Source organism: Buteo buteo, chromosome 19 (genome assembly GCF_964188355.1).
Source record: "Buteo buteo chromosome 19, bButBut1.hap1.1, whole genome shotgun sequence".
In the NCBI taxonomy this organism is placed as follows: domain Eukaryota; kingdom Metazoa; phylum Chordata; class Aves; order Accipitriformes; family Accipitridae; genus Buteo; species Buteo buteo.
Window position 1 is genome coordinate 21,626,008 of NC_134189.1, and position 13,241 is coordinate 21,639,248.

Below are 13,241 nucleotides of genomic sequence, written 5' to 3' on the forward strand. Positions count from 1 at the left end.
ATTTCAAAAGTGAAGGTTTGTTCTTGAAAACTGACTTTGAATTTAAAAGCATTTCGGGTTTTCACATTTGTACCATTGCAGATGTCTACACTGGCACAATTAAGCTAAAATCTTAGCTGAACTTCGGTTAGCCCCCTACTATCACTACAGCAAAACATTCAACCAGACTTTCATGTATTCATTGCCTGTGAGCTTGGACCATAGGTGGGAGCCCAGGTCTAACTTAAATTGTCCTACATATGCGCTGCACAGTGAGGATGCCAACAAAATAAATTGGGTATTCTTGCTCCTCCGGTAGCCCAACAGCAATTCTCCCTCAAAGAGTGACCAATTCTTGTACAACAGATACAACTGACTGGAAATGAGTCCTAGAGCTTTTCAGCACAGGGAGCCCTGTTAGATTATCCTCGGTAAATGCAGAAACAGCAAAAATACTGTAGCTTGGGGACATAGCTTTGAATATACACAGAGCTGAATAAAAATAGGACTGTATGTTAAACAAAAAGCCTCTGTTCAGAGTCAATCAGTTTCTAGAGGAACTCCTTCCTAGGGGAACTAACTGGTTAAGGATTTGGGGCCTGGATCTCTGTGCTTTCAAAGGAAGAAATGGAGCCTATCATAGATAGCTGGCCCTTCAGAGTACAAAAACAACAGGAGGGATTGGCTTCTGCACTCTGAGGTCCCCCAGAAAGGCACATGTGTTTCTGATGGTGTAAAGTAAACTGCCAGTCCTCGAAGGGTACCAGGGCAGGAGCAGCTGATGTTCATCGGGATCTACTGTTCTTCTCTTCCACACATTTCTCCTCCCATCAGCAGAACTCCTGACATCACATTCCAGTAGTAAAGAATCTTCTTCTTCTATGATTGAGACGGTAGCCTACATCCTCCTAGCTCATGTCTCCACACCAGACTTTGCACTCAATGAAGCCTCAGCGAACAAGCTTGTGCACTGGCTCAGCAGACAAAGAAATGCCTTCGGTGGATTTGCTTCCACACAGGTAACAAGCTGGGGAAAGTCATGGGAGAAGGAGGGAGATCCTGTGCCTGGAGTGATGTGCACATCTCTCATGTGTGTGTCGCTCTAGATCCATCCTTTGCAGACAGGCATACATGAGCCCTCCTTGGAAAGGGGAATGCCTGGGGAAACTCTTTTTCTGTGTGGTGTAATTGGGATTACCCAGGGCCTGGGACTGCTAACCCCAGGGCTCAGAAGCCACCCTTTCCAGATAACAGAAGTCATCCTGCTGCCTGTGGCATAGACCCTACCTATGCACTTAGTGGCATAGAACCCGCCTGTGTCAGAGTGTGAATCAGGGCCACGAGGAATGTGGTTCTCCCTGCAGTGCCTGACCGAGTGTGCTGGATCTTGTACTGCATGGCTCCACAGCAAAGTGACTCTCTCTTTACCTTCAGGACACAGTTGTTAGCCTGCAGGCCCTCGCTCAGTATGCAGCACTGATTCCTCAGGAGATCAGAGATGTGAAGGTGACAGTGAAAGGCAAGGAGGCTTCTCCATTGGAGTTCCATGTGCACAGGAACAACAAGTTGGTCCTGCATCAGGCACCTCTCCTTGCAGTCCCAGGGATGTACACAGTGCAGGCGACTGGCAGTGGCTGTGTTTACGTACAGGTGAGTACATATAAGGAACAGAGCTGTCAGGTTTTGCCACTGACTATTTAAGCAGGCATTTTAGCCTCAATTTATGAGTAGGATTTGGCTTTCTAGGCAAAATCATGTCAAGCTTGAGGGAGCTCAGGTATACTCTGTTGACATGGTTTTATTGCCACCATCTATGGTATCTTCTTCTCAGAAATGTCTCAGCTTTGCTGTCCCATGCTACAGAGCCGTGCCATTGTGAAGAGATCAGTAGATCTCAAGTCAGGAGTGATGACATACAGGACAGTACCTGCTTCTGTATCGAATGTTGCTGACGTCACTGCTTCAGGGGCTGAGCAATGTGTATCTTCTTACATAGTATTCTTTGGGTTGTTATCACATGCAGAGATGAGGAGTGATGTAGAACCAAGGTCTTCTTATCCCAGTACACCAACACAACCGGTCCATCAGGAGAATACATCTTATTTTTCTGGCAGCTTTGATAGTGGTCTGCTTATGAGCTATTCATGCAGCAAAGAACTCAAGTCACTCCCTGTGGAAACCACCCTCACTGGGTCACTTCTGTTCAGCCACCTCTTATGATGCTCACAGAGACTCTGCAAGCAGTGTCTAGACGAGAGGACACAACAATTATTTATTGTTAATGCATGTAGGAGGCAACTAAGACTCACACTACTTGGCTATACTTGAATATAGTCAATAAGCATAAGATACCTGATGAGTACCTGCTGGCCAGGCAGTCAGTCATCAGGCAGGTGGAGGAAGATTGGCGTATGCTGCTCTTTGGAGGAGTGTGATCAGCCCTCTTGCTGAGCTGTCCTCTTCTGATTCTTTGCTCATTCTTTCTTTCTTAAGGGTTTTATACTTGCTTTGTCAGTATTTTTCCTCTTGAGACTTAGAACTACTAACTATTACCATGTCAACAGTCAACAGTTACACTTCTTTCTCCTTGTGGGAGGGGTTTTAGCTAATGTACTTTCTCACGCCTTAACAATATTTTTTTTTTCAGTAAGGCTGAGACAATGTTGTACTGAGTGAAGCCTTGGATCACAGACAGCTGAGCCTCAGTGCTGAGGGTTACATCTGGCAGATGTATCTGATGCCAAATGCTAAACAGCACATGTCTGAACAGAAAGCACAGCTGGGGACAACTGTGTTAGCCACTGGTTACTGATTTGTTAAAAGCTAGTGGCACAGGTAGTCTTTTATCTCATACAGGAAAGCTTCAGGGCACTTCATAGAGATGTTTTCTCCCCCACCAGACCACTTTGTACTATAACACCCCACCGCCAAAAAGAGAAGAGGTCTTTGTCCTGGATGTGGAAACAGTACCAAGAGAATGTGATGGTGTCAGGAAACAGCTTGACATCCATGTGTCTGTCAGGTATGAGATCCCTTGAGGCATTTTCTTCAGTGGAAAGAAGTAGGACCCCAGTAGTATGACCAGAACCCCATAAAAAACTCCTGTCTCTGGAGACAAAGACACAGGGGAAGACTCTCTTCTTATCCATAGATCACGATGAGATGATGAACTGAGAGTTAAGGCCTGGAGAAGCATGGGAATGCACTGGCAGTGGCTTGCAGAACCACAGCAACTCTCTCAGTCAGCATGGAGCAGCTCAGCAGCCCCCAGAGCACTAGCAGCTGACGTGGCAGCATTCCCAAGAGCCAGAGCTCACCCCTTGGGGAACACTTGGCAGCCTGGGCTGAACCAGCCATGAGATGCATTCTCCTGCAGCGTGAAACTCTGCTGGAACCAGACAGCAGAAACTCCAGTCCCTATCCATATTTCACTTCCCTGCATCTGTCTAGGATGAGTGTCTTGGTCCATATTCTCCATGCCTTACTGTCCTGAAAGAGAACACTGCCAACATTGCTGCTCTCAACCTGTAACATCAAAGAACCCTTCCACCTCTTGGAGAGGGCAGCATGAAGATTAACCATAATACATTTGCTGCACAACCTGTCTTCATATTGAGCAAGTAGATGGGGGCGATTTTTTGTCCTTTTCTCCCATCAGTTAGACATGCTGCTGGGCTTTCACATCACTGTAGGGCAAGCCAGAGTTTGGAAGTGTTCATTAGTATCTCCTAGAAATGCTGCAATGCCTTCAACATCTAATGTGCTTCTCTCCTGCCTTTTTTCAGTTATGTAGGGGACCGTGAGACCAGTAACATGGCCCTGGTGGAGGTGGAGATGCTGTCAGGGTTCATTCCTGTGAAGAGATCCGTGAAAGCGGTAAGACTTTTTCCTCTGGCCCTCCCTGAAGATATGAAAATCTATTTTCCAGATGTAGCTTAGCCAGAAATACCCAAACATCTAAGAACTGCTGGAGAATGGTAGCTACTTATCTTGCCACAAATTAACTAAACTAAGCTATATATAGCTTATATACATATGTATAGTGGGCTCTTTCACAAGGCAATTTTCCACTTGCAGAATGGATTGTGCAGTTTTTCATGTTCAGTAGTGAGGATCACATATGCAGCAAGAGGCTAGAGAGGAGCTGAAAAGCACCTGGTTAGAATCATCTGGGGTGCACTGAGACCCTTTGTTGTTGCCAGTACCATTTGTAGGGATGATCCATAAAGTGGTGTTGAATCCCATGGAGTTGTTCAATGACATACTCCAGTGTTCCAGGAGATAGCCAGGAAGATTCATCATAGCCTCCTACTAACCACCTTTCCCGTTGCTACAAGTGCTGAAAGTAGGAAGGCGGCTTAAGGACACTTGTTCCAAATCTGAGAAAATCTTTTCTAAGGCTTTGTGCACTCCCAACAATCTCAATGCCATTACAACTGGGGAACACAGGCCTTACCCTGACTAGGCTAAGTGCTTTAGTCAGCAGTGGTTCACTGACAAATACCAAACTTGGTGTGAGAAAACAGGGGAGGCCAATGAGCTGATGCTAACCAAGCTTATCTCTTGTCTTCCTATACAGCTGGAGAAGATACCCCTGGTGAAAAAGACAGAGATGATGGAACCAGACAAAGTCACAATCTACTTGGAAGAGGTAAGAGGAAAACAACAGGGAACTGCCCATTCAAGTACTAGCAACTGCATAGTACTTTGCACTGGGAGAGATCAGGAATACAAATCTCTAGGCTGGTCAAGCAGGCTAAAATTTTGGCAAAAGAGGGTGGAAGAACCTGGGAAGATAGAGAAAGACATGTCTGATGTAGAGGGAATGAAGTTGGTATGTAGGTGACTTTGGGATGGCCAGTGCATTTCTGCTCACTTCTATTCTTCTCTCCAGCTGGGTAAGACTTCTCTGAAGCTTAACATCTCAGTGCAACAAGATGTTGCAGTGCAGAACCTGAAACCAGCAACAGTGTATGTCTACGACTACTATAAGCCTGGTGAGATTTCACTGACATAGGCAAAGAATAACTATTATAGCCCCCCTCAGACACAGTTCTGTCTATGCCCCTTATTCCCTTATCTCCCTTATTCCCTTATCTCCCTTATTCCAGTGCACTTCCTCCTGCAACTCCAAGCTTGGGTTTCCTCTGTGCAAAACTTCCAGATTCAAGTAGCAGAATCACTTGCTTTTCTGTTCTTGAGATGAGACTGCCTGGCACTATGATTATGTTGTGGTGTGTATGTGTTCAAAATGACTGTGTTTTTTGACTTCCTCTAGTTTTAAGTTTCATCTCTGTGGAAAGAAAGCTTCTCTGTCAATTTACCATGTCTTCTCCAGCTCCTTAGCTCTCTTGAAAATACATAGGCATTTATTTAAAATCAGTGTTACACGCTACCACCCTGATCCACCAGAAGGCAGAATTTAGTTCTATGCTTTTCATGTATAGTGTAATAATCTTACCATCCATTGGGTGATGCCACATCTCAGAGGATAATAGGAAGATAACTTCTTATCCTTTAAAGCTCTAAATGAACTATCAGCACACAGAAGAGAGATCTTGGAGTCACTATGAGTCTCTCTGATTATTCCGTGCTCAGTATGAGCCAAAACAGCAGATGGAACATTCAAGAATTATTTTAAAAAAAGAATTTGAGAATGAAATGGAAAAACTACCACTGGAGATTTAGAAAGCAGCACCACAGGCCTACATGTTGTATACTGAATTCCATTCTTGTTTCCCCTTCCACACCATGTCAAGAAGAGGAGGAGACTTCTTAATCCAACCTTTACAGAGCTAAATATGGTCACCTAATATGCTCTCTCTTTGCTATTCCATCTTGTACAAGAATTTTTGTGCTTAGTACCTACCATTTAAAAATTGTTTTCTGACATGAAAATACTAATTATCAGTAAAAAAAGCAAGGCTATCAGGACACACTACTGAGAGGTTCTCTGTTTACAAAAATGTCCTTGCATTAGAAGGTATCACAATGTATAAGAGGGTCTTTTATAGCTGTATGTGAGACAGGCTGGGGAGACAGACCGTTGGTCTGACCCACTGCAGACAGTCTTCTGTTCCTGCACTCACAGTCTGAAGAGTAAAAAATTAAGGTAGTGGAATGGTTGTGTTAAAGAGAAAGAAGCTTGGCATTACCCCACCATGCAGTTCTGCTGCTGACCACCCTTCCTCTTTTGTTTCTACAGATGACCGCACAGCAAGAGAATATGGTTTCCCTTACAGTTCAGGTTAGTGTTAACAGGCTTCCAAGGTGGAAACAGCTGATACAGAGCAGAGGACTGGTGGTAAGCAAGCAAAGCAACCCACTTCTGCTCTGTATTTAATTCCATCATGTGCTGTAGAGCCTTCTTCGACTGCAGGTTGAATTGGAATCTACTGCACTAGTTGTGGGCACAGTTTCTACCCCAGGTATAATCTCAATGCAGACCAAGGCTTGAGCATACCATGGAAGGTTAAAAGGATCTATTTTTGTTCCATTTCTATGCACTCCTTACATGTGCAGTCCTTGCAGCATCCCAAATCTGAATGCAACTGGAAATGCCTATGTCAATGACAAAAAGATATTGCAACTCAGCCCCTAAGATCTCTTAGTCCTTAGATAGCTTCCTAAAAATTAATCAGGCACTTTGCCTTTTCTTGCTCTTTCTTTCCACAGATGTCTTGAAGAAGGATTCCTACTAGAATGCCCTGGATCTGCAACCAATAATCTGAGTTTTCTGCTTCGATAAGGAAAACTTCATTGCTCTGGCTTTCCTCTTCCCTGCTGTGTTGGATGCACCCTATTTCCTTTGATCTATACCCTAAGTTTCTATGTGAAACCTGGCTTGATACACAGTAGTGTGGGGAACCTGGAAAGAAGTCAGTGACTTGACAATTATGAAGTCTGCAGGGATTTTAATGCCTGAAAAAGAGAGAAACGTTACTCAGGTCATGGTTACATACTTTGCTTTTGGTACCATAGTGGCTTAAGTCTTCCTCTCCTCCCCGAGTCTCATCCCTGGTCTACCTTCTCAATTGACTAGGTTCTAGTTTTATAGAGCTAATTACCAAGGGAGAAGTTACCAGAGCAGTCATGCTGTAAATATGAAGCAAGGCTATGAAGTCAACAAACCCAGGACTAACAGAGAAAAAGTGAACAAGGTGGGCTGTGTATTTGGGAGGTGATGATGCTTCTAAAGAGAAAGTACCTAGGAGAGAAAAAAGGGGGAAAAAGGAAGATAAAGTAAAACAAATCATGTGACCACAGTTGTTCGGGGGATCCCTGTGTAGCAGCCCTTCGCCTGATCAACAGAACTTGCAAGAGGACAGTAAATCTATTTTTATTCTGACCATTCAGAGCAATCTGTACATAAAGAGGGCGGAGCCAGCCCTTCCTCCCCTACTCATCATTGTTCTTGGGGCTGTCCAGTAGGGACAGGAAAAAAGGAAAATAAAAGTCTCACAGCAGTGCCTAACAAGCATTTAGGGGAAGTAGAAAACCTGAGGAACCAAGTGATTCTGTAGACAACTGATACAAAAAGAGGACAGGGCTGAGTTCAAGTGAGCAAAAATATGAAGGAACTGGAAGGAGCCTCTAAGGAGCGTTCCCCTGGCACTGCCCCTTCCCAAGGCAGCGTGGGAGACGATAGGTACTGGTCGGTGGTGCTCTGCCAATGGACAGGAAAGGACAAGGGAGCAGAGTGGACCCTAGAATCTCCCAGTTGCCTTCCTGGCAAGTTTCTTCCTCTGGATATTTGGGCTGGACTGAAGTAGCTTCAGGAGGAAGGTCCTCTAATCTGGTTGAACTTCAGATAGGAAGGTTATAAATAAAAATCGAAGGCTGTAACGCAGCGCGCTCAGTGTGCCCATGAGCCAGGCTCTCCTGCCTCCAAACTGACATGTGTCAAGGGTCTGTAATTCTACAGTTTATATCATCAGATGGCCATGATATTATATCTAAATAGAGACAGGCCCACCAAGATTCCTCTCCTTCTGATGATAGGAAATCTTGCCACCTTGTACCTGTGTGGGGTAGGTAAGTAAGGAAATTAAGCATGTGGAATGTGAATACAGATGTTTCCTGGCTGTGGTTTCAAATCAGATTGATGTTGTTCAGCTGTATATGAGAGGGGCTGAGGAAGCTGGCAAAGCAGAGGGTTGAAAAAGAGCTGCTGTGTGGCGAGCTTCCTTAAGATAGGAGTGTACAACAGAAGTCAGTGAGTTTTTCACCTGTTGGAGCAAACATTAGGGAATGCAGTAAGTGGCTAGTCTGTGCTGGGTGGGCAATCTGACGCTTGCTTAGTTCTGCTGACTGTAGAAAGGTGCTCCTCACCCTTGGTGACATTCATAGGAAACACCTTCCAGTGCAAGAAAGGAACCTTTGTTAGGTGTAAGCAAAGGTGGGGTATGAATAGCTGGCAGATGGCCAGAAGACTTCTTCCCATCACTTCACCACAGCTGCTGTGTGGGTCTTGGTGGCCTGGAGGCAATTGGGAAATTTCCTGCAAAGTTTTGCAGCTTCAGCCTGCAAAAAAGAAGGTCCTGAAGAGCATAGTACAGGAGGCAGCTAACAGGCAATCTGGTAACTAGCATCTCAGATAGCAAGGGATTTTTCTGCAGATAAAAGCTCTTGAAAGGAGTGGGAAGTAGGGCCCTTAAAAGGAGGAGGACTGTAAGCATATGAGATGGCCCCAGATGGATTCTGACCTTGTTAGGGCGCTATTATAAAAAATAAATGGCATACTTAAAATCTCTACATGAAGAAGATTGCACATCGAACGTGTAGGATTCCACTGAAGCATTGATAAATCATAAAAGTTTGATGCGTATGGCTTATCTGGGCCTTTGTGGTTATCTGCCAGTACTGTGCAAATGGGACTGAAAGACTATACTGCTTCTAGTGGGTGCAGAAAAGATCAGTTTCCTAGGCTTTCACAGAGCCTCTGCAATGGTTTTATGGAAAACTGAAAGGAGCCCTCATCCACAGAGAAGTCAGGACACAGGACAAATGAGTTGTCTGTTGCCACTCAGTCGCAAATTCTCCTGGAAGCTTGGACCCATGCCTTCTCTTCTGACTCATGCATATTAGTGTATGCTCAACTAACATGCTCCAGTTTGGAGAAAGAGCAATAGTTTGTGAATCTGCCTTCCTTATTTCGCTGACTTTTTGCCCTCCAAACAGGAAAGAAATACAAAACTGCAGAGCTGTAGTTTGGAATTGTAAAGCTTGTTACCGGGGACTGTTGACAATATACAGAGTCTAAGGTTTATTCCAAGGTTTTTTTTCTCCTTTTTGAGGTAAACAGTGACCTAGATTTTTCTCAGGTAGCTGAAGGACAGTAAGACTTTTAAAATAGCTACTACTGAGAACCATGTGAGACTCCATGGATCCATCTCCTCATCTGTACTGTCTCTGTGCAGGGTAAGAATACCTGCAGACTCACATGTGATGGCTTGCTAATAGGTTAGTTTTCTACCAAGCTCAAATAGCTAAATCAAGGTGTTTGTACCAACCCACAGTTAAATCCAAGACATGCAATAGATGAATAAGTAATTTTTAAAGCGTGCTTAGATTTCTTTTGTTAATGTGGTTTGTTTCAAGTTAAGGGTAGAGGCCCTGGAATGTGCCTTACCTTTGACATTCAAAGAGGCTTCTTTCCCGAGAAAAGTCTAAAACTTGTGACTTCTTGTGTTGTACAGTTTGCCACAGGGTGGGCTTATTCCCACATTCTCTCTTATGTTGATAAGCAGTGTAGTTGATACTGTCTTGGTGGCCAGGCCCAGTAACATTTGGAAGTAGACTGATATGAATCAGCTTTTGCTTGTTGACCTGGTTTTCTTTTCATATGCAGGTCACATCCTAAAGGTGGTGGTGAGGAGAAGGGTGCCTTCAGGGTACTGCAGGTAACTGACCCCTGGTGCTGGCTCTTCAGACACAGACAAAGCATTCTCGTCTTCCCTTTATGTGTTCCAATTTCCCACTCCCTGCAGGGAGCAGAAAGGTGGTTTGGCAGGCACTGACCTGTTCTTCTGAGGGATGGGAAACAAAGATGAGCAGACCCGTGGCTGCAGCCTCTCTACTTTCTCAGCTTGCAAACTTGCAGAAGCCTTGTACTGGTAGGAAGCGCAGATCCACGCTAGGATCAGTCATGCAAGAAACAACATGTAGGGCAGGGATATGGGAGAGGTGGTGGTATATGAAGACTTGTCTGAAATGCAGGGCTGGAGAGGTCAGAGGAAGACTTAGAAACTAGCACAGTTAGATGAGCTTTTGCTCAGAGGCAGGACAGAATGGCAATTAGGCCCTGGCGTTGCTATGATCATCTCCTGTCCAGCTTCTTCCTTCTGGAGATGGTGATGGGCCAGACCGGCCAGGGCTAGCAGGAGGCTGCTGAAGAGATCCAGTGATGCGGTGAGGCTGTGGATGGGCTCGTGTCTACGTGTGGGAAGGTGGGGGTACCATAAGCAGAGATCTGGGCAGCCTGTAAGAAGTACATTGCAGTAACTGCAATGTAGACTTATCCCACTTGTATGTCCCAGTAAACTGGGAATAATGTCAACCTCTTCTCTGAGCAGAAGGACATCCCAGGCTTGGAGGTCAGTCTGAATCAGATTTCTGGCTCCCCTTGCACCTCCATGGTCTAGATCAAAGGATTAGCTCTTGGCGGCTGGGGCTGAATACATTACAAGCTGCCATGTTCTCTAACAGTATGCATGAAAACTCCAGTCTTCCCCACCACAAAAGAAAGGGTTTTCCTTCTGACGTACCTGAAGGTGATGGTCTCGCCTCCAGACTGAAGTGAGTAAATGACTGTGGGAGAGGGAAAGGTGGCAAATGCACATACCTAGGCTAGATGTCTATTTGTATGCTTGCACTATATGAATCTGTACGGCACAGTATGCAGACTCATCCTTATGCTAAGCAGTGCTGTTTACTCACCTGCGTATGAGGTTCATTGGCTACCACTTTCTTCCCGATAAATTAGAAAAACCCGTGAACTCAGAAGGTGCACTTTTCCTGCAGGGCCACTGAGTGTCACTATTGCTCCGTGACTTGCTTTGCAAGATGCCATTTCTCCAGCAAAACTCCTTTGCTAAAATGGGTTGGGAGGGGCAGGGAAGTCATTGGAATGAAAATGGGCTGCTTCTTGCTGAGAAGCCCAGAGCTGGGAAGATCTGCACCTAAAATGCAAGCAAGCGATGCTACCTACAAAACGAATCCTGGCTTATATTCCAGACACAGCACTTGACAGGTTTCCAGCCAGACCCTATAAGCCAGTCTCACAAATTGTAGCATGAGCCTGGGTGACAACAATTATGGGATGGAACAAGTGCTTCTTCAGGAGACACTAAAAGGGCCGGGATTCCACCATTTGGTAAGCAGAATGAGCAGAATTTGGTGAGCAGATGAGGGACTGAGATTTAAAAAAATAATGAAGGTGGTGGATAATAAAGTGAATGGAAAACTGTTCTTCAGCAAATCTTTCCATGGCAGACTGGAGGCATATGACAAAACTAGCTGGTAATCAAAACGAACAAAAAAGGTACTTTACACTACAAGAACCTACTGCTACAGGAGTTACAGGAGCCAATAATATCAGCAGGTTCAAAAAGCTCATAGGCAAACTAATGGAAAACCAGTCTATACCAAAGGGAACAGGTTGTGATGTCTCCTCCACCTTCCCTACTACCATGCTTGGATGTGGGAGTAGAGTAAGGGGAAAGGACTGCAGATATTGGCCAGGTGTACCTGCTTTCCCTGAGAAGTATTAAGGGCAGATGAATCAGGTGGACTGAAAGATCCTGAGGCTTCTTCCTTCCGATGGAGATGAGTGGGAATTTCTTACTTCTCTTTCACATCCCACCAGTAGCAGGGTGGTGCACAAGTTCACAATAGACACGCACACACAGGTTAATGCTGAGGGGCGACAGTACCTCAAAGTCACCCATATAAACACAGAGTGTCAGTAGCCTGATCCTTTTCCTAAGGACCAGCACTCAGAGAAACGTGCCTTCATGGGTCTCTTGGGATTCTGCCCCCCTCCCCCCCCGACCTTTCATCCTACTCGCTGGCTAGACAGACCTAAGTTTGTTACTGGATCACGCACACATGCACGCAACAGAGAGCACAATCACACAAGGAAATAATTCAAATAAATTATTATGAATATAGTACAGACTCTGGTGATCAGGTGCAAAACTTGTCCAGACAAACATACTGATTGCATTTGACCGGCTTAGTTTATCCCCCTCTTCTCTCCATTTTCCCATGCTTGTTCGTCTGTGATCCACCTTGATTCCTCCACTTCCCTGCCTGTGATTCCTACCCCAAACATACCTGTGTGGTCTTGTAAATCCTCTAATTCTCTTTATCGATTCCAACATCTTCCCCGCCCCGTCCCCCCTCCCGCCAAGCACCCTCCAGTAAATCCTAAAGCCTCTTTATTGCAGTAGTTCCCCTTCATTTGCATAGATTCCAGAGAGTTTCCTCCCTTGAATCCACTTCGGTGGGTTTTGCAACAGGGACAAATGGCTTAATCGTTCCTTCAGTCCTTGGGGGTTTTAGGAGTGGTTGATTCACAGGGATTACTTTGACTGGGTTCCCCGCCTTGTCATTGTTCCTTTGATCACTATCTGACCTTTTATTTTGAATAGCCTTAAATATCTCCTATAGCTTTTTTTTTTTTTTTTTTTTTTGTTAAGAGAATCAGCCAGACAGGTTTTTTTAATTCATCTGAATTAAAAAAGAACCCCCAGCATTTAGGGCAGGTTAAGAGCCCAAACACCCTCCTGTACGGTGTGTTCTGCTGCTTTTCAGGCAGCAGCAAATGTCATTCTGTGGTTCCAAGTCAAGGGGACTGGATCTCCTGTGAATTGACAGTCCAGCACTTTCATTACTGAGCCAGATGCAATGTTCTTGCTACGGGAAGCTCAAACATGTCATTTGCAGGAGCATGTACAATGCTTATAGCCTCAGCAGTGCTTGAGCTTCTGCATCTTGTACATGGAGATGGAGCACGATTAATTTCTGTTCATTTTTTTGCTTTTTCCCACCCCTCCTTGGTGCATAAGCCATTATCCTCAAAGGAAACTCGCCAGCTCTCATCAAGACGAGCCACTGGTCTGACCCAACCGGGCATGTCTCATTATCTTAGAAACAGTCATGCTGACTACAACACTATTGTTTAAAACGAGTAAGTTTACCCTCTTTCGACCACTCTTGCCCTAAGCCAGGCAACTGACAGAACAACTGAAGTTCTTCGA

General features: G+C 45.0%; 1 protein-coding gene across 1 annotated transcript in view; it reads left to right on the forward strand.

Moving 5' to 3' along the window:
* LOC142042087 (alpha-2-macroglobulin-like protein 1) overlaps positions 1-6,843 on the forward strand; it is a 30,600-nt gene extending 23,757 nt beyond the window's left edge. The window contains exons 30-37 of the mRNA XM_075051598.1: positions 814-998; positions 1,414-1,629; positions 2,880-3,001; positions 3,765-3,855; positions 4,559-4,630; positions 4,874-4,976; positions 6,185-6,226; positions 6,655-6,843. Coding sequence (XP_074907699.1) covers positions 814-998; positions 1,414-1,629; positions 2,880-3,001; positions 3,765-3,855; positions 4,559-4,630; positions 4,874-4,976; positions 6,185-6,226; positions 6,655-6,680 — 857 coding nt within the window. The 3' untranslated portion in view covers positions 6,681-6,843. The remainder of the gene's footprint in view (positions 1-813; positions 999-1,413; positions 1,630-2,879; positions 3,002-3,764; positions 3,856-4,558; positions 4,631-4,873; positions 4,977-6,184; positions 6,227-6,654) is intronic.
* Positions 6,844-13,241: the final 6,398 nt, after the last annotated feature.